Source organism: Pseudochaenichthys georgianus, chromosome 21, assembly GCF_902827115.2.
Source record: "Pseudochaenichthys georgianus chromosome 21, fPseGeo1.2, whole genome shotgun sequence".
In the NCBI taxonomy this organism is placed as follows: Eukaryota; Metazoa; Chordata; class Actinopteri; order Perciformes; family Channichthyidae; genus Pseudochaenichthys; species Pseudochaenichthys georgianus.
This window is the reverse complement of record NC_047523.1, coordinates 12,008,519-12,030,995: the sequence shown is the minus strand read 5'-3', so window position 1 is coordinate 12,030,995 and position 22,477 is coordinate 12,008,519. Positions and strand designations below refer to the sequence as shown.

Below are 22,477 nucleotides of genomic sequence, written 5' to 3'. Positions count from 1 at the left end.
GGGTTGTTGGTTGTTCCTAGAATCTCTAAAAGTACAATGGGAGCCAGAGCCTTTTCTTATCAAGCTCCACATTTGTGGAATCAGCTTCCAGTTTGTGTTCGGGCGGCAGACAACCTATCCGTTTTTAAGAGTGCGCTTAAGACCTTCCTTTTTGATAAAGCTTATAGTTAGGGCTGATTAGATTCAGCCCCTAGTTTTGCTGATATAAGCTTAGTTTGTCGAGGGACATCTTACTTCTTCCTTCTCTCTGTCTATACCTGTGTACTCTCATGTTCCGATTAACCCAGCTTCCCAAAATGTCTTTCTTTTTGCTGTCTATATACGCTGGGATCCGGAGTCATGGATGATCCTGCGGTCCTGTATCCTGGATCGCGAGCGCTGGATCTTGAGTCGTGGCTGTGGTCCTGGATCATCGGTCCTGGATGGATATCCTCGTGGATTCATCTTCCTATTATACACACATGCATTTCCAAACATTTGGACTACCTATGTTGCAAATGTATTATCTCTTCGATTTACACACGGCATCTATTGCACGTCTGTCCATCCTGGGAGAGGGATCCCTCCTCTGTTGCTCTCCCTGAGGTTTCTCCCATGTTCCCCTTTAAACTGTGGGTTTTCTCTGGAAGTTTCTCCTTGTACGATGTGAGGGTCAAAGGACAGAGGGTGTCGTATTGTCATACTGATATTCTGTACACACTGTGAAGTCCACTGAGACAAATGTAACATTTGTGATATTGGGCTATATAAATAAACATTGATTGATTGATTGATTGATTGATTGATTGATTGATTGATTGACTAAGGAGCGGGACATCTCTAAGCGGTTGACCAATCACAACAGAGCGAGCTAACCAATCAGAGCAGACTGGCCTCTGGTTTCAGACAGAGGGTGAAAAGAGGTGCTGCAGCAGTATGAGAAAAATAAAGAGCTTTTTTAACATTAAAGCATGTAAATGTGTCGCAGTAGAGGTACAAAATACAAATATGAACCTGATAAGGCGGATTATAGATTCATTTTTGATAGATATATAGATCTTTACAGACAAATGCTGTTGAGAGTTTTGGAAAATACCATATAAACACCTTAAAGTTGTACATTTGCGTACATTAGAGGGTGTGTCTCCATTCACCTGCTTTAGTTTGGTTGTATAACAATTCACAAAATGTCACCTTACAGGCAACTTTAGATTGTGTGAGCTTGAGCTGAAATCAAGATCTTGATAGGAATCAGGTGCAAATCAATCATGGGCTTTATATCTTCCGCTGCAACCTGAAACTCTATCACCAGTCTCTCCGGTATTTGGTGGACGATTCAAGAAGCCAGTCAATCATTTCTTGATCGTTCCCCAGTCGGTTTCTAGTTTTATCTTTAAAACCACTGTGTTAGAGCTGCTGTGGGCCAGTTTTAATCTCCTGTGCAGTTATGATTCCTCTCAACCCCGCAACTTTGGCTCCATCCGACTACCTTGGGAAGAATAAAGCATCCATCATTATTATTTCAGATGGGACCGGTTTGAAAAAGCTCTCTATATCTTTAACAGCCTAGCTTGGTCCTTTGTGCACCCACTCTCCTTCCTCCCTCCATATCCTTGGCAAGAGCAGGGATGTCCTCCTGTTAGGGATGTTTTTGTCATATGCCAGTTGATTCATTCATAATCTGCAACCCTCTGGCTGCTTGGCTTTCCTGGACTTTATTGATTTGACGCTCTGTTTGCAGATTATTGGTCATGATAGAAATATTATACAAACAAAATAACTAAAAACTGTGAGATAAAAGCAATTAATTGTTGCTCATGTTTATCAAGTATTTAGACAATTACACATTAGACAAGTGTTGCTTTAGATTGGACAATTTACACATAAGGGATTGGGTTCTGGTAAAGTGAAAGCTTGGCTCCATGAAACAAACGTATGTCCTTCTGTCTAACCCATGCAGAATGTCAACCATTCAAATGTTCTATCATAGGACTTGATGTGACAACTGGTGTCAAAAAACTCATTCATAACCAGATATTTCTTGCTCTATTTTTTCACAATTGACTAGCACTGGAGTCGGACATTTAGAGGAGAAGATCACACCACCCTCATATCTGTACAGTTTATATGAAACTACAACCATCACCATGGTAATGACAAGACTCCAGGAAGTTCCAAGACATATTTCCAACCACCAAAACGTTGTCATTGTATGAATCACATAAGGTCTAATGCAATCATTTTCATTAAAGTGACGATATCTTTCAAAAAGTAATTTTTTGTGCGTTTTACTAATGTCTAGAAACAAGATCAGTGTGCCTGGGAAAAGTGTTTGTTTGACCTCCATCCCATACTCTTCACTACGTAGACTTATTGTTCCTGACTTCCTTTGAGACACACGACCTGAATAGCAATTAAGTGGGCTACATTTGAAATATGGAACGAAAAGTGAATGTAAACAGCCGGCCCTATGGTGAGCCTATTGGCTGATTTTGTTAACGATGGTGTTTCCCAAAGCTAAGTGCACTAACATTGCATATGCAGCCATAACTTAAAAAAATACTATAAAAAATAAATGATGAAATTAGTTACAACTGAAACATGTAAACAATTAAAAATGACTGTTGCTTGCAAAATAATTGTTTAAATATTATACTGAGTTTCCATTTTGACAGAAATTGTACATTTCTTGAAAGATATGCATAATAAACAGCTTAACAATATTGCTTTAAAGCTGGATTTTGTTTGTTTCACTAATGATAGTTTATCTAGCTATAGTTAGCAAAGATCAGGGATACAAAAAGGAAACGTTGTCCCCTTTTCCTTTCATTCAGGAAAGGATCTGTCCCATTACAGACGTGGCATCTGTCAGCAGAGAGGCAGCATTCATCTGCAGTGAAGAAAAGAGATGATTGGGTTATCAGATAATCAGCCAGTTAACTATAGAGTGACATCAGAGATGTTTGATTTTGATTTTTGATTTTGATTTTGATATACTTTATTAATCCCCGTGGGGAAATTGTTTCTCTGCATTTGACCCATCCTAGTGTTAGGAGCAGTGGGCAGCCATTTTGAACAGCGCCCGGTCTGCATTCTTTGTTTTGTCGTCTCTGAGCATTCAACAACATATCCCTCAGTGTGCTCTATCCCCCGTTCAGCCACTGCTTTCTCCTTTCATCAGTTCGCTCTGAACACCATATCCTATCGGCCACTCGACCTGTGAAAACAGAGGACCGTCCTGAGTGTGAATGTCCAAAGTGACAGCGTTTCTTTTCAGGTCTAAATCAAATATAGAGCAGAGTTCGTTCCAAGAAAAAGAGCTCCTTTCATTTTCTCTTAATCAAGATGGGAAAACGTGCATCACCTCGCTGACCTGAACAACAGGGTCAGGACAAAGAGACACGAAGACAACTGACACACAACAAAGCTAGCAGCTGGTCTTTAGGCGCAGTGTGTCCAACGGCATGTCTCTGCAGTGACCTACGACGCCCTCACGCCTGTTAAAACCATCTCAGAGTATCAGGCCAGTGTGTGTGTGTGTGTGTGTGTGTGTGTGTGTGTGTGTGTGTGTGTGTGTGTTGTGTGTGTGTGTGTGTGTGTGTGTGTGTGTGTGTGTGTGTGTGTGTGTGTGTGTGTGTGTGTGTGTGTGTGTGTGTGTGTGTGTGTGTGTGTGTGTGTGTGTGTATCTTGTATCTCTGTGGACCTGATAGGGTTTTGTTCCAAGGAAGTAGAGTTGCAGGAGGAGCATTTTCACATCTGGTGTCCCCATGAATGACAGCCTACAGGCTACAAAACAAATTCATCATGCCTGAAAATCTTTCATAGAGCAGACAGTCCCAGTCAGAATTACATAGTTTGATACATTTGAAAAGATTGAGCTCCATCAGTGGACACATTATTATTCAAAACAACAGCTGTTTATTAAATATAACCATACGATCATGTGAATCATATCAAATATCAGATTAGATCACCTGACGTACAAGACTGTCTATCTTTCCAGTGGTTTGATGTTATGTGATGATGTCATCAGGGTTATCTTGGTTTTAAAAAATGGGGATGTGTAAACTTGAGATTTCAAAAGGAGAGCGCCTCCCTGCACTCAATCCTTTATTATTTATTTATTATTATATACATCTTACTTTTCTTTCTGTATTTAAATAGGCGTTATTCTGCCTGTATATCATTGTATGTAGTTATAAACACTGTGCCTGTGACTTTGTTTATTTACTAGCAGCTCCAAATGCTAGATGCACAAATAAAACAGCTATGAAAATGAGTCTTGAATCAAAAAGTACTTAAAGCAAGTTGGTTCAACACCTCTTTATAAATTAATTAAACATGACATTTAAATGTATGTGGAAAAAAGAAGCTCAATAAAATGTATATTTGAGGAAAAAACGAGGTTGTGCTGTATGTAAGATGTGGGCATGTATGTAGCAGATACATGTTATTATGTATCTTAAAGGCAAATGTAGGATCCAAAGTTTCTGGGAATGACATAGGGCTAAAGGTCAGAACATTTCAATCTCTGCTGCGTTGTTTTGATCTCTTTTTAAAAGTTCAAAACTAAATAACTGCATTTCTCCTTTAAAAGCACTTTCATTCCCTTTTCTGATCGCATGTCTACTTTACAGCATTTTTCACAGGTGGAAAAAAATGCACAGCCGGCATTCTTACATCATACTTTAACTTTAGAAGGAGTTTTCTTGCTTTTAGACTTAGAGTGGGTTTGTGGTACAATCCATTGACACATGAGTGAAATGTTCTAATTGTATCTGGTTGTATAATGCTGCTGTCACTAGACAGCATCCCCCATCTTCAATTTTATTCTGACACTGTAAAAAGTTATTTTATAATTGCTGATATTGCTGATCGCAGTTGGACAATTTATATTGAACCCCACCAATAATGTCATGGAAATAACTTTTCCTTTCTTTTTTCTTATTTGACCTGAAAGTTGAATGGTGTTTTAAAGGGTTGACTGAGCTTCATTGTCCTTGCGGTCTGGAAATATACTTTTTTTTAAAAAAACAGTTTATAATTCCAAATAAAGGAAATTAACTTTCTTTTTCACAATAAACTCCATCTTTTGCAGTCAGGTGATTTTACAGGGAATGGTATTGACAGCTGGTGCTCTGCAGGTGTCACTGATGGTTACAGTCTACACATTCCTGCAGATATCCCACAGGCTCTGTTCACACATTCCACTGAGACGCACAAAGACTCTCACAATGATCGCACAGATTGGGATTAATATTGGAGTGAAGGGGAAAGCTTATAATGTGTTGTGCACACATATGAAGCCATATTATCTAAATACCACCTGTTGTCAAGCACCGTATACACACCCATGCTGCAGAAATAATGTGTTTATATCAAGCCGGGGGCTAAGATCCAGCCTGAGGCATTCGCCGGTCCATGGAGAGGGGTGGTGCCCCCGGAGGGGTGTTTGCTTAAGGCCCACTTTACGACCATGATGCTTTCTCCAGACCAGACCTGGGCCTGAAATGCAGACAGGAATGGGCCCGCAGCCAGCAAGCTGCTACTCAACTTTAAGGTTCAGAATCATTTTTTGACAGGTTTTGTAGCTCGTCTTGGTCGCATTATGCCACTAATCAGGTGAGCTGTACATTTAGTGAAACAATGGGGAATACTAGAATGATACAAATGTTTCAATACATTTAATGGGGCCCTTATGCTAATGATCAGTTTCATATTTTATTTTGTGTCTCTACTGTGACATGTCTCCATGCTTTAATGTTCAAAAAGGTCTTTATTTTTCTCATACTGCCTGTGCTGCAGTACCTCTTTTCACCCTCTGTCTGAAACCAGAGCCCAGTCTGCTCTGATTGGTCAGCTGGCCGGCTCTGTTGTGAATGGTCAAATGCTAAGAGACAATATGTTGGAGCACTAGCCAATAGCAGTACAAGTGTTACTTAGTGATGTCACTATGTTATGGGAGTAAACAGAGGAGTCCAATTGAGGTGTTCCAGGCAGGGGGGACTGTGTGGGGGACCCTCGGAGGGAACCTTGGATTGTTAGCCTTTGCAGACCATCTACATGCGCAAAAACGTATACCAGGAAAACCCCAAAAAGCAGAATAGGACTGATTACATTTGTCATTGTAACAGAATACATTTTAAACGTTACTCTCCACACCCTGGGTGTCACACATATCATGTATAAGGTCATACATGAAGAATGTGATATTGTCCCAAAGATGCAGCAGAATGTAACCCCAAATACTTCACATGCAAGAGAGTTAGCATGCAATCAGTCTCGGCATTCCCTGCATTATTTTCATGCAGTTGGCTGCCGTGGCCTTTGAAGCTGGGCACATACTGCTCATTGCATTAATGCTAATTGTAGCTTAAAGGTAAAAGCCTGAGGCCATCTGAATCTGTGGTCAAGGGTAACTTCTGCTGTGTGCTATCGCTCCAATGTGCCGTGACTCTAATGGCTCGGTCCCAGTGCGGATCAAAGAGCTGTTTGTGGCCCGCGCTGAAGATTACACCACTTGGCTGCTATGCCATTCTCTCATTGCAGAGGCTTCCAGAACCAAGATTTGTATCAGCCTTGTACCCAAACAAACAAGACATGCCTCAACACAACCCTGAAATGCTAATCTTTGTATTTGCTTGGGGTATGAAGTAGAAATAGCGACAGACATTATGAAAGAGGAAGAAAAATATAGAGGTTTGGCCGTTGTGTATTTTGGCCCTGAATCTAAAAAGAGTTCAGCATCACCATGCGGTAATTTGTAGGAACTAGCACAAGCCCCAACACCGTTCACACTAATCCCCCCCCAAATATGTCACTGATTAAAAGTCATAATATCATAGAGGACATGAAAGAGCAGGTGTGGATCCATTCTGATGTGCGTTTGATTCGCTGTTCCATTAACTTCCTTGTTTTCCACACAGTTACTCCCAGGTGGGAAACGGCTTCAAAACCGCAGTCCTAATTGCGAGCAGGTGGCCTCGTGCAGAGTCCAAGAACCGCACTTCACTTGTCCATGCTGTCCGGTTTTCTTGGCAGAAGACTGGATTTTATAGTCCGTCTTTCGGAGAGGAGCACTTTGGATAGCACTATAGCCTGGATAGTGTTTAATGAGGCACCACACACATGGATGGTTCACTGAACAGGCCTACTAGGCAAAAAGCTAAGAGTTCCAAAGTGTTAGGGGCACCGAGGCCTTCCCCTACAAAATATCACTCAACCAGGAAGAAACATAAAACAACCACAAAGAGACACAAACAAGCTGCAAAGAGCCACACAAAGACACAGCGACTACGAAAAGAAGGGAAAGTATTCACAAAGAAACACAAATTGACTACCAAAAAGTGACACTAAATATGACCACAAATATGAACGCAACCACAGGGACTAAAAATGACGATGTGAAGAAGGCAAGTGAAGCTGCATTCATATTAAAAAACACAAAACAACTACAAAAAGGGGCAAAACAACAAAGAGACAATTCATATCTATAAATAGCAAAAAGGGAGATGTGTGGAGACGAGAAGACACAACAGAGACAAGAAGACTGAAACACTATGTAAAGAGGCTAACCTGCACATTGTAACACCCTATAGCATTTCTGTTATGTTCTTCTTGCACTATTTTTAATTGTTTATGTCCTATATGTATTTATGTTGCATTGTTGAAGGAGCCTGGGATTTATCATGTTCATTGCCATAACTGTAGCTACTGTGCATTTGACAATAAAACCTTTGAATCTTGAATCCAAACAGCTATAAGTCTTTATATCGTCTTTCTCCCTTGTATGAAGCTGCAGGGTCTTAAAGGTGTCTACGCCCAGGGGCCCATTATCTAATCACCCGCCTATGACCACACATAGTGAATCGAAGCCTTATCAACTGTCATTGAGACCACAAAACATATATTGTACGTCTCAATAGGGAGATATAAAACCAAATGTCCCCATAAGCTCAGAGTTGAGATGTGTCTTATTAGACTGTGTACTCATTTAGTGAAGCGCTGCTATCGTTGGTTCCTTTTTAAACCCTTCAGCCCTCTTGAATTGTTGCAGGAACAATGGGGCAGATCTGGATCTGACAGGCAGTCTCTTCAGCCCGGCCGTCAGCTGCAGGAGGGATGCTGCTGGCAGCCTGCAGAAGGTCCTGACAGCCCCCCCCCCCCCCCTCAGAAACCCCAACAACACTCGGTGTGCTGCAGAGACAATGTGTTTACTATGATCTGTAAAACAAATACAAAGTGGCTCATGGGTCTTCAGATAACTGAAATGGGACTGGATCTTTGATTATGTGTTATTTCTCTATATTAAGAAACATTAAGGCTGATTACTATGTTTTCACATTCCAAAATATGACATTTTAAACATTTTTCCCCAATAAAATATTTGATTTATTATAGCATAGTGCCTTTTAGTTTTGTATTCTCTTTGCTGCTTTTACTGTGTTTTCTCTATTTTAAACTGCATAGAGAGAAGTCAGCAAATCTCATTGTACATGAGTATAACGGCAATAAAGGTCTGCTGATTATATACATTCTATTGTTATGTTGTGGTCAAACCAAGCACCAGAGCTCACACATAATATTACACTTTAATTTGAATTCAGGCAGTGTCATTTCTACCTGCTGTTATTCAATAGAAATACAATTTTAAACGCTTAACGCCACAGATCTGCGTGATAAAACACGTTTTAAAGTAGAATCTATTCCAGACACTAGCCAAATAAATCCCCAACAGCTTTCAAAGGACATCCGGGATCACGAATGTAAAGAAAGTGTACTTGATGACTCGTTAATGAGAAATCAGTCATTCTAAACCCAACGCAAACACTCACCCTTCCCGCCTAATTTACACTCCACACAGGTTTGTATTGACTCTTGGCAGAGTTGAACCGAGATGCCGGGCGGGATAACAATGCTCTTATTATGAATCAGGATGTTGTCCTTTCTCATTTCTCCTGCGAGTCAGTGTAATGGCTTCATTGAACCGTAGGATGGAGAGGGGTTAAAGCAACACTGGAACTGTAGGTTCATTAGCTGGTGTAACTCGATACTAAAGGAAATAGCAGCAACTTTGATGTGTTTTCCTGAAACAAATACTGAGGTCCCTGCTGGGAAATCAAAACTCACCGAAGAAGAATGCAGATCTGAGGCGTTTATGTGTTCCTTAAAAAGAAAAACAACGTGTCTGTGCGTCAACTGCAAGAACACAGTCATACTGGGAGAGGTGGAATGTAGTAAAGTGCTCACGTCTTTTACTAAAGTACAATAATGAGGTGTACTTATGCTGTATCTTCATTTGATCAATCAATCAATCAATCAATGTTTATTTATATAGCCCAATATCACATTTGTCTCAGTGGACTTCACAGTTTGTACAGAATATCAGTATGACAATACGACACCCTCTGTCCTTAGACCCTCTGTCCTTAGACCCTCTGTCCTTAGACCCTCACATTGTACAAGGAAAAACTTCCAGAGAAAACCCACAGTTTTCTTTTATGCTACTTTATACTTCTACTTTACTACATTTTAGAAGACAATGTTGTCATTTGTATTCCACGACTTTAACTGACAGTTGTAGTTACTTTACAGATTTAGATTAGCGTATAGAAAGTAAATAGAATTACAAGCTGTGACACATATATGCATCACTATAATCCAGTAAAATAACATTGTTGTGAAATGGGACATTACACATGATGAGTAGTTTTACTGTTGATACTTTAAGGATATTTTAAAGCCGATACTTGATTACTTGAATAAGATTTTGAATGCAGGACTTTTACCTCAGTACGTGTTTGTACATCAACTTTAAAAACACATTGATACTGGGAAGTGTTGAAATATAGTGAAGTAGCCTTAACTCAAAAGTTCTAGTACAATTGTGAGGTATTTGTACTTAAGCTGAATATTTTTATTTTAGGCTACTTTATACTTTATACTCCACAACATTTTCCCAGCGAATATTGTACTTTATTAATTTCATTTTTTACAAAAATAAACTAATAAATCAACAGTGACATAAATGTAAGGTCAAGATATCCACGAGCAGTAGATGCAAAGTAAATCAAATGATCCACCAGCTGTGATAAATATAGACGAATCAATAAGTGAAATGATATATGAGATTCTGAAATGGGCAGGGTGGATTTAGCACTCCGATCCTGTACTCAAGCAAAACAAATATTATGGTCTTAAAATACTTGATTACAAGTAAACATCCCAAATTCTAAATGTTAATTAGGTAAAGTTAAAAAAGTATTTGCATCAAAATGTATTTGAAATATAAAAAGGAAATGTACTCATTCTGCATATTGGCCCATTTCAGTAACATAAAGTAGTGAGGTATTATCAACTAAAAGTACAACAAGTATCAAAAGTAAAAGTATGCAGAATAGCTCTTTCATTATTAAATAATATTATATTATCCTGTTTTTCATATTTACAAGCCTTTGAATCTTTTAGGTTGTCAATGTGGAGTCAATTGTAGAGACTTTTGCATAGTAGTGTGAGCAAACAGAGGAGGGAGAAGTACTCAGATCGTGTACTTGAGTAAAAGTACTAGAGTGTAGGAATACTCTGTTACAAGTAAATAAAAGGTTACTCAAGTAAAAGTCTTAGTATCAAAATAAACTTATAATACTTATAATACCAAAAGTACTCATCTGCAGATTGGTCCCATTTCAGAATAATATATATGATATGTTTTATATTGATCATTAAAGTGTTATAAAAGCTGTTAAAGTAACTAAAGGTATTAAATAGTGGAGTTAAAGTACACGAGTATCCTTTGAATTGTAGTGGGGTAGAAGTACAAAGTAGCAACAAATGGATATACTCAAGTAAAGTACAAGTATCTCAAAATTGTACTTAAGTACAGTTCTTGAGTAAATGTACTTAGTTACTTTACACCTCTGTGAGCAAATCATATGTTTCTATATATTAAAAGCAATTAGTAACTGAGTGTAAAACAAATGTAGGGGTGTAAAAAGTACAACATTTGCGTATATGGAATGTAGTGAAGTAGAAGTACAAACTACTGTAGTATAAAATGGAAGGCACATCTGATGTCAAAATATACTTAAGTACGATACTTGAGTAAATGTTCCACCACCATTACACATGACGAGTACTACTTTTGATACGTTGAGTATATTTTAAAGCCAATACTAGTCTACTTTTACTTGAATTATCTTGAATGCAGGACTTTAACTTGTAACAAAGTATTGCTACTTTTACTTAAGTATAACATTTGAGTACTTCTTTCACCGCTGATACTGGGTATTTGACAATTATTTATGAGGAATACATTATTTTAACTCCTTTAAACCTGAATACACTTTAAGGTCAAGTATAAGATATGATCAGAATGCCAGGGAAGGTGCCATATGGGACTTTGTATGTATGTATTCCACAGCCACGTTGATTATTATCTGCATGGCTTGTGTAATACTTTATAATAACAAATGCTTTCTCTATAACATATGAGGCTGTTTGGTGACACCACACACGGTCAGTAAGGCGCTTCACCTGTCTGTGATAATGTTGGTGAATCAGCTGCCACCTCTTAAAAAAGATCAGCGAAAGGCCTCGTGCTGCCTGTGTTTACTCCAACAAACAGTCCCCCCTTTTAAATTAGCATCGTAAAGGACTTCGCCAAATCAAAACCACGTGTTAGCCTTCTCAAATTAAAGTTCATCCACATGCTGTCCTCCATCCAACCTCGGAACGAGCTGGCTTATTTGATTAACCCCCGTGCGTAATTACAGCGGTTTGCCATTTACTCAGTCATATCATTTGCACATAGAAGCGCATTAAATGTGGCAACCCAGAATTATGTGGGGCGAGCTGTGGCGATCCTGCTGGAATATGCTACATCCTGCATTTTGGTATCAGTGTGCAAGAAATGTCTAGACCAGAATAAACCCAAAGGCAAAACATAAGATAACACTCCTTTCCCATTACATCTCGTTACATTTCCCACAAACAAAGGATGCTCATGTGTTCCTGACAGTAGTGTTTGTTGTCAGCTGAGCTTTAATAGATAAAACAGTCCCATTCAGAGGCCACCGGGTTTGCAGTGGCCTGCTGCGCCATAATGCTCGGCACAAGCCCTCCACTGCCTGCTATATACGGAGTGTTTTTTGTCAATATTAGCGGGCCTACTTGAGGGGAAGTTTATAATTGGACACGTGTTTTCCCCGCTTTATTGTCGTTTGGAGATCAACTGATTCTTTTGTAATGCGTTTTTAAAGCAATGAACGATCCACAAGGAGGGGTAAAGTGTTCTTAAGAGCTCCCTTTCAGCCTTTAGAATTGGCCAGAGCAACCCGCCGAGCAACATGGAGGCCCTGGAAGTATTTAATCCGGGAGATGTGCCCATGTGGGTGTCACACGGCAGAGATTCAGGCACATGCAGGTAGACAGTATCGAGAATCTGCTGTGTGCCTTCAGAGACTTGGAAAGATCGTATCATTTTAAATATGGAGGACGTGCTTTTTGACTTGGATCAGGATGGCACTACTGATTATGCATTTTGGGGACAAATGGACCAAAACTTCCATTTCCAGAGCCAGCTGGATACCTTCCTGCTGGACTACAACTCCGCTGGCCAGCTCTCACCCTGGTCCAACTTCGGCAGTCAGTCCATGTTCCCGGACGCACAGCTGACCTTAACCGACCTCGACTTGCAGTCTCCGGGGGAAGACGCGTGCGCTGAAGGGGAAACGTCCTCCATGGACGACCCCCTGGAGGTGACCAAGCACAGGGCGCGGCGCCTCTCTTCTCACCCGCCCTATAAGGTGCAGCGGCACGCGGCCAACATCCGCGAGAGGAAGAGGATGCTGAGCATCAACTCCGCCTTCGAGGAGCTGCGCTGCCACGTGCCCACCTTCCCCTACGAGAAGCGGCTGTCCAAGATAGACACCCTGAGGCTCGCCATCGCCTACATCGCCCTGCTGAGGGAGATCCTCGTGTCGGGCTGCGACCCCAAGTCCTACGTAGACGACTGCATGAAGAGCGGCTACAAGAATCACACCAACGCCATCTGGAACACAAGCGGTGAGCTGATGCCCTTCATTACAGCCCATAATACAACTATCATTATCTCATGATGGAGATGTAAGGGGCAGACATGATCAGTTGTTAAGCCTGACTTCAGACCATTTAAATGTGCTGACAGGACTCAGAGCATTATCTGCCTTTTATTTTAATATGGTAATTCATACAGGTTATTGTAGAATGTTTGGAAATTGTTTCAAGAGTTTCTTCACTCTCCAGAATATTGTCGTTCAGGCCTACCATATATATTTAAAGAAAAACGTTATTTTTTAGTTAGTTAGTTTCATTCAACTAATTATGTCCGAAATAAAACAGAATTATAAGATTAAAGTCAAAATTCTGAGAAAGAAAAGCCATGATTCTGACTAACATCTCAGAAATCTGAATTTTCTTTTTCCTTCACTTTTGGTCAGATCTCCAAAATAAATCACATGTGGCCCTAATCTTCTTTCATACACTTTCAATGTATCCCACACATTAACAAAAGTCCTCTAACAACACACTAAAACATAACATACCTGATATTTAAAGCCAAATATAACTTAACATCAATATGACAGAGGACATGATTAAAGTATTTCTGATTCTGACATAATCACATACAGCAAATAGCTCCATGTATGGACACAGAGACAAGTGCTTAGTTCACACTTAGTCTTTCATTGAGAAATAATGTTCGTCCAGAACAATAAGAAATTGTTGTTTTTCACAGTTATTGACTTGAAGCAGCTTGCTGTGTGTTTGCTGCTTCCTTTAATCCCCAGGTGTGTTTTCCTCGGGCATGAACCTCATTTGACAGAAACACAATCATTAGTATTCTTACTAGCTCCATGCCATTAACTAATTCTGTGGGAATCTGCTCTGAAGCCTCTTTATGAGAGTGTGTCCCCATTCTCTACCTCCAGCCCTAGGACTTGTTAAACAGTCATTAAAATGTAACTAAACTTATGTCCTGTTTTTGTCTCCATCTCTCTTTTCCCAGACCTGACAGCCCGCCTCTCTTGGATAAAGTGGGATTAACTGAGGAACATGGGGGCGCCCTGAGGAGATGGCAGCGGGGGGGGGGTTCAGATTGGTTTCTCTGTCCCTCTCTGTCTACATGTCAAAGAAAGGCGTTCGTCCCGCATGACCGACATCTGCAGACTTCTCACACACCTCAGGCTTTTCTAAAACCTCACCCCCCGTCCTCCGTGGCTTTTAATATTCTAATTTATTGTTGACTGGTTAATTGAGAGCCATTGTTTATGAGGCCGGGGGGGGGGGGCATTGTTTGCCCAAATAGATGGCACTTGTTCCAGAGGGAGAGGGGCACACTGGCATGAGGCTGAATGGACTTCCTGAGGGCTCATACTTCTGCATGAAGCAACTGAAGTGTTTTCTGGACTCGCGCTCATTAGTGTGCGAGGCAATGTGTTAAAAAGAGCCTTGATCATGTAAATGAGACAATGGGCGTGAGAAGCAGATCAGCGCGTTGTGTTTTAGCATGTCAGGTGCAAACATGGCAATAAGGCTATAGTGGTTCATGTGAAAACTCTGAAATCTCTTGTTTTATTTATTTATGAATTTATTCCTTATTTTGTGTATTTATGACAAAATACTTTTTCGGACACGTATTTTTTAACATATATTGATTATTTAATTTCTTTTTATTGTGATTTATTGTACATTTTAAGCTATTTCATGCTATGTAAAAGTGTATTTATTTCTTAAATGGATCAGCACAGAAAAGTTGATGTGATAATTGAATGTATTTGTGATCAATGATCATTTCTCAGGATCATAAAAAGCAATTTTTCTCCACTTTGGTTTTCTATCTTTTTGAATTAAGGATTGTATCTGTTTCAGGGGTTAGTCAAGCACTTACATGTCATCTCTCTCTGTCCCTGATTTCTCTTCCTGATAGTGTTATGGATGAATCAAAACGTGGATGAATATTTGTATTCATACCAGGGTCTTAGTTAACAAATATCCAGGTGTCATTCCTCAGAGGGAGCTGAAACTACTGCTGCACTATAACGGCATGACGGATCAACTGCTGGCTGAAGTCTGGTCACTGTTAAACAGGAAAAAGGTTAAACAAAAGTATAGAAATAAAAACTGCAGACAACATAGTTTAAATGATCACATATTTCAATAAATAACTTCTAGGGAACATGAAATGCCTTTGACTTGGCAGTGGTGATGACACAAAAACAAAACTATACCGAATACTTCTGGAGCTTTTAGAATGTTCTACAGACATTGGTGGAGAAAGGATTCACATATCCTGTTAAAAGTAAAAGTCATGCAATGAAAATTATCTTCATGTACAATTATGTATCTAAGGATAGCTTACGTTAAGAAATGATTGCAGAAACATTTCCCATGTAAATGTTATACCATTTTTACTACATCATTAGCTGATCACTTGTACTACGACTACTCGTGAATTAATGTTTACACAGGATCCAACTGTAGTTGGTCTCCAAATATACAACGAGACATTGTGTCACTTCAGGAAAGGTCAAGGCAGCACTCACGTCATTAGGGTGCATCATTTTAGGGAAGGAAAATAAATGGACAAAATGTCATGGCTATGCATTCGGAAGTTGTTGAGATTGAGGAAATAATCAGTTGAATGAAAAGAGTTTCCCCGTGCATGCCATATCTACTAATCTAAAAACAGCTTCTGATCCTCTCCAGTTGGCTGTTGATGTCATGATGTAAGTATGTAAACATGGTGATGCTAAATTCCATGGCTGATTTTGATTTTTTAACTGTTTTTTATAGCCTGAATAGTTTTTCTCAACAATCTTCAGATGCTGCTCCAACCTCCAAGCATGGAGGTCAGATATATAAAGCAGGCGTAGGGATTCAACAACACACCCATTCTCCTTACAAATACTATTTGAGCTCCACAAAGGCAACCCTTAGCTAACAAAAGTAGATTTTCATTTAAAACACAGCCTATGGGGAATATAGAGATGGTTTTAAAATGATGTAATGGTAAATGAAATCTGGATGAGATTGCAAACCCTTTTTTTTCATAAAGCTACATGTAAAACAAATTAGACTTATAGTGTCCCCCTGTGTGTGAGTGTTTGTGCTTTATCATGGCTCACTGCTCTAACAGGAGTCACATGTTGTTATCACTTCTTAATACTGTGCACCTGTTTTATGTAAGAAACAGGTTGTGCCGAACAACATAATAAAAGTATCATTTAGCATAGGATGTAGACCTCAAATAGTATTTTCAATTGTAGCAATCAACTAATTGAAAGAGAGCTCTGTGGCACTGTGGCTCTCAGTGACCCCTGGGTCCCCCTAGTGGAACCAGTTGGGTAACTCTGTCTCTGCATCTCTGTGAAAATCAATAGCTTTATGAGCTGGGCTTCAGAAGGAAAGCTTCATTAACTGTTGTCTAATATTATTTATCCCTGTGATTTAGGGATTAATATTTGCAGGTGGCACATGTGGCACACACATAGTTGAAAAATAAACCACTTAATCCTACATTTAAAACTCACAAACAAGTACAAACAAGTATAAACAAGTATGGATCCCTGGAGGGTTCATAGAGAGAAAAATAAATAAAACGAGGCCACGTTTTATAAATTTGTGCGCACGATATACTTTCTCGTTCGCATGAGATACTTTCTCGTGTGCACGAGATAGTTACTGGTGCGCCAAGTAGGAAGTGGAGCGCACAGGAGACAACCGTTTCATTGCAGACTGTTATGTTTATGTGGGGAAATGACAGTGCATACATTATTTGAGATATATTTAAAACTCAGACTTCATTTTAGAGACATTTCGGCCAGAGGTGTAGAGCTATTTGTTTTAGCACCGGATTCGCAAAACAGGAGAGTCTGTGAACCAGTCTGCCTTGATCTATGAATTAATGTCCGTGACTCTCACAGTATCAGCTATCTGCGCGCAGAGAGCTGTGTCTTTTACGCGCCGCCTTCACTGTGCTTACCTTCAGAACAGCAGAATAGAGATCGAGGCTGCTACGTTTTAGCCACACACACACACCTCTACACACATCGAACTGCCCGATTATTTCCCCTATTTGTGTTCTGTGTAACTGAAAAGGATATGATATTGTTTTTGTTACTTCCGTTGCAGTTGTATATGTTTTAAATGTAATTTAGGTTAACTTCCTGTTTTGTTTAGATGCTTTTATTTTGAAGGCGAGTTTACACAGATGACAGGAAGTTGTGGTTGCGATGGAAACGTGAAATGCTACATGATGTGTGTGTGTGTGTGTGTGTGTGTGTGTGTGTGTGTGTGTGTGTGTGTGTGTGTGTGTGTGTGTGTGTGTGTGTGTGTGTGTGTGTGTGTGTGTGTGTGTGTGTGTGTGTGTGTGTGTGTTCGGTGTATGTGTGTGTGTCCAACAACGGCATTTGTTCTCAAATTACCATGAACAGTAATTTACACACATCTGGCTAACTCCATATGTGTATTCCCAAGTGAAAGAAATTCGTTTAATCTCAATCTCGATGTAGGCTAGTGTTAAATGCTGTCGGAGTGCACCAGAACGAACGCCACTATCATAATATCTTCTGAAAACAAATGCCCACACATACACACACACAGACATAGACACACACACAAACATACACACACACGCCCTGGCGACCGGACATCTTCTTCATAAAACTAATAATATGGCGTAATAATCGGGCAGTTCGATGTGTTTAACCATAAGAAAGTATCTTGTGCGAACGAGAAAGTATATTGTGCGCACAAATTAATAAAGCGTGGCCTCGTTTTATTTAAATTGAGGCCACAAAATACATCTTGTGTGCACAAATTAATAAAACGTGGCCTCGTTTTATTTATTTTTCTCTCTATGAACCCTCCAGGGCTCCGTAAAAAAGCTATATGGTGTTCTATTATTTTTGAAATATAAGTATATTGTATATGGAACAGAACATGTTCAATATATTACAACATATCACTCTTATATCAATTAACATAAAAGGCAATAATCGGGAACCAATTGATTTAAATAAAGCTTGTTAATTCACAAAATGAAATTTCACTAATTCCATATACATATTAATAAAATAATAACAAAAATTAGTACTTATTCATGCTTTTAAAAATGTAGTTAAGCATTTCTGGCTTAATGATAGCAGTCCTCTGTACAGTATTTAAGAGAAAGAAGTAAAAACAAACATCAAGTATGCAATAATTTGTTTATTATTATTATTAAATAATATTAATACAACTCTGCAAACTCTTTTGACTGAGAAAGCTCATGAAATAAGGTTTAAAGCTCCAGAGCCAGGTTTTCCTGATCAAATGACATAATTGTCCATTTATTTACTTTATCTTTTAATGTATTCAAGAAACCAACCACATGATAAAGTATGGAAATTCAACGTCACCTGACCCCATGAAGGATTTTCTAGCCATCACCGTGAGATCGTGCCCAGTGGAGGAACAGCTCTGAATACCATTGAGATGAGATATGATTCAGCAGAGCGGAACATTTTGCGGGCCAGAATGAGTAACACTCCTGCAGTCTGTGCTCTGCATCAGGAGCCTTCAGTTTATTGATCTAACATCAACTGACAAACACAGTGAGGCTGTCCTGCCATCGGCCGGCAGGTGTGTTTATCATGTTGGTGAAATTGTGGAGTCTGCGTCTCGCACTTGTAAATATAATTAGTGCATCACATCCTGTTGGGAGTACATGGGTCTGGATCATGGGTCTGGATGGAGGATATCTGAAACAGCCTTGTGCAAAGGTCAGAAAGCAGTCAAATTGAAAACTTTGTGGCTAAAAGTTGATATTCAAATCCATGTCAAATCATGTAGTGTGTTTTAAAATTGCTTACTTACTTACGACTTAAATTTACTTACGGAAAATGGTGAAAGGTTGTTCTTCTGGGTGAGCCAATAGACAGTGTTTCAAATGGAAAATATTGCTTCTGTATCACGTGTACCCAGGACAGCGAGAGACACATCTCACCCTAACAGCAACATGGAACAACTCTAAGTCTATTTGAGGATGTGAAGTTTAACTCAACAACAATCCTAAATCCTTCAATGTACAAGGGATGCCAACTTAAGACCGGGTGTGAAGGGCTCTTGATGACCCTTTAAGTTTCTCTTCCCAAAACTAAAACTCAAGATGTTGCATTTTGGATATAGAAGATCCATACTTCCATCGAAAAACATAACGCACTATAATAACCCACATAATCGTGAGTCAGGGTGAAATGGTACAAAAGGCAAGACATCAAATGTAGGGAGGAGGTCATGTTGGAAGGGTCGGCCCAAAATTAGCCAGGAAACAGCTGTTTCAGTCCCGTGTGAAACCAGAAGTCAACATTGACTTATTTGTTTCGTATCTTCGTAAACTTAACAAACTAATCTTAAAAGCATATTCTAACCCACACCACTATCTTTACTTAAACCTAGTCAGGTAGTTGTGTTGTCTCAACAGCTTCTGCACTGCAAGGTCCTCCTGTGGCTGGAATTTGGTAGAATGCACAAAAAAATAAATAATGAATCATGCGCGCACACACAGGATATCAGGGTATGTTGAAAACAATATTTTGACAGTACTTTACAAAGCAGACTTTTGCAGAGGGATTGTCTCAATCATAGACGGCATATGGTCTCAATACTGACTGGGGGTTCTCAAACACAAAAACTTCAACATATTATAACAAAAAATATGATAATCAATAGCCTAGTTAAGTGTGTGTGTATATTTCTAACGGCAACAACCTGTGTTGGTTTCTCTTTCTGAGGAGTAAGGTTTTTGTAATTGTGTAATAAAGTTCATAATCCGCACACACAAGTGAATACATTCCGTAAAATGGACTAACCCAGACAACTTACAAAAAAGAAACTACCACACAAATATGCTGACTCCCCAGAAGCCTCACACGCCGCCCTCATCACCATGGTGACCCGGTGTGTTGGCACTTTAATAGCTGTGAAACTCTAGTTAAACAGCTCACCTGTTTTCCTCATTACGTCTCCTCTTCACAGACCCACGCTCCTCACCTCGGAGCAAACAGCTCAGGTCAGAGTGTGTGAAGGAGAAATGCGGTGTCGTCTTTACAATGTGTCCCAGTGGGCCTGCCCTCAGGGGCCCAGGAACAGTGGGGGGCCACGCATTTGAAGCCTTCTCAGATAAGCACTGGAATATCCAATAATATCCTCCTTGGATTAGAACGGGAAACCTCCTGGTGGCTGAAGCAAACACACTGTGTGGAGAGAGATACACAGCGTCAGCTTTTCTGTCACTGAGGTGTTTGGAGTGGGAGCTAAAGAGCTATCAGGGTTAGCAGCAGTGAATGAAAACACACACCACATTACATTTAAATAAGTTGATGCTTTTATCCAATGCAACTTGTATTAAGTGCAAACAACCAGGAACATTACCTTTCAGGCCAACCCATTGTTAGAGTGCTACTGCATTGGCCAAGGTGCAGGAAGGTGGGTGGGTCTTATGTCTGCGACGGAAGATGTGTTGATGTCTGCTGTCCTGATATCAATGGGGAGCTTGCTCCACCATTTTGGAGCAAGGATAGCAAACAGGCATGTTTTTTTTCTGGGGTACCTGATGTCGCTGCCCGATCCGTATCAGAACACCAATTTGCTCTGAGCATGAGCGAAAATGCAGCTACTTCCTGTCACCACTCTTTTCTTATGGCGTTGTTGAAAAAGTACTGATATCAAAGAATAGTCTCTTGTCCTCCCCTGATATAACCTTGTAATCACTTTCCACACATTACATTACATGTTACTTGTTAGACGCTTTTATCCAAAGCGACTTACATACTCATCACTGTGGGCAATCCCCACTGGAGCAATTTGGGGTGAAGTGTCTTGCCCAGGGACACAACGACATGGTGACTGCAGTGAGTTAAATGTATGTACCCTTTGTCTTTCAGATACTGGAACATTACAACATCTCTTCTTTCTTGTGGTATAATTCAAACATGTTGTTTTTGAAACAGTTGTTCCATAAAGTTACTTTGAAAAATCTTCACTTGATATCATGGATTTATGTGCGTGTTTTCTTAGATACAGAAAAGGCAAGCTTGAATTGAAATAACTTCTATGACATACCTAGTCCATCCAAAGATAGCATTTATTTATTTAAATCCCATAAACTGCCGTAAATTGTTTCGACCTGCTTGAGTATCAAAGGAAGTAGTAGCATTTTTGCACATGGGCAAAACAAATCGGGTTTCCGGTACGGATCGCGTACTGACAACACGGTCCTACTCTAAATGAGAAAGTAGCGAGGGAACGTGTTGGATTGTAGCCTAGGGTTTGACCATGTCCTGGATATAGGAAGGACCCTATCTATTAACAGCATGGTAGGCCAGTACCAGTGTCTTGAAGCAGATATGGGCAGCCAGTGATGGGAGCGGAGGAGATGTGAATTGTAGGAGAACATAGGTAGGAAAACTAGTCCAGCTTTTGCATTCTGAAATTGCTACAGAGGACGGATGGCGCTTTTTTGTGGACCAGCCAGGAGGGAGTTAGGGTTGGGGTTATATATAATTCTGCCTGTTTTGGCAGCATAGAGAATTGCCTCATAGCTTAAGGATAAACAAACAGTCCACTCTTTAATAGGGCTGATGGTGTTGTTGGTGACACAGGTGACATTGAGAGTGACAGTAGACTGTAAGTGCCACCCCTATGTTGACATCCGGTGATCTTCACCCTCATTGTTCGGAGCCCAATCAGCAGAACAAACAGCACTACTGTTTGCCCAGCCTCCTCCAAACAGGCCCAGCTGAGTCTAACCCAGGCTGCCCTGCACCCCTGCACCTGGCTGCAGCATCGCCCTGCAAGCCCTGGGCCTACCGTCACCAGGGTCACAAGTGCACCGCTAATTACGCAACACTATTTGCGCACGAGGCAGCCCCATCAGGCCTCTGTCATTTGTTCTACAAATTTACTCTGACCCTTTCGACAAGACCTACCCCCGTCCTTTCCTTCAAGTTGGGCCTGGTTAAAGTTCACATTCTGGAAGTACACATAATGAATATAATTGTGTTATAGCCGACATAATTGCTCCGGCAACACTGTTTTTCGTTACTGTCAAGTCAATGAAGTGCGTTTGAGTTGAGCGTGGGTTGAGTTTAAGGCTTACACCAAGATTTCTCTGTACTTGGACAAAACCGATAAACAATCCACCACTAATAGAATAGAATCTTTAATGGTCACACATGCAGAGCACACAGCACACACAGTGAAATGTGTGCTCTGCTTTTAACCCATCGTAGTACCAGGAGTCTAGTACTAGGAGCAGTGGGCAGCTATTGTACAGCGCCTGGGGAAGGGGGATGTCCGGTGCCTTGCTCAAGGGCACCACGGCAGGGCAGGAGGTGAACTGGGACCTCTCCAAGTAGCAGTCCACACTCCATATTTAGGTCTGTTCGGGGACTTGAACCGGCGACCCTACGGCTCACAG

The 22,477-nt window shown here is 40.3% G+C and overlaps 1 protein-coding gene across 1 annotated transcript; it reads left to right on the top strand.

The window, feature by feature from the left end:
* The first annotated feature begins 12,312 nt into the window (after positions 1-12,312).
* LOC117467133 (protein Fer3) lies at positions 12,313-14,269 on the top strand. The gene is made up of 2 exons (XM_034110754.1): positions 12,313-13,041; positions 14,024-14,269. Exons 1-2 carry the CDS (start codon positions 12,465-12,467, stop codon positions 14,059-14,061), a joined length of 615 nt encoding a protein of 204 aa, XP_033966645.1. The 5' UTR covers positions 12,313-12,464; the 3' UTR covers positions 14,062-14,269.
* Positions 14,270-22,477: the final 8,208 nt, after the last annotated feature.

Bases quoted from the DNA above. Each gene is read 5' to 3' on its own strand.
- LOC117467133 (XM_034110754.1), top strand. From the start codon at position 12,465: ATGGAGGACGTGCTTTTTGACTTGGATCAGGATGGCACTACTGATTAT. The intron at 13,042-14,023 runs GTGAGCTGATGC...CTCTTTTCCCAG, and splicing joins CGCCATCTGGAACACAAGCG to ACCTGACAGCCCGCCTCTCT.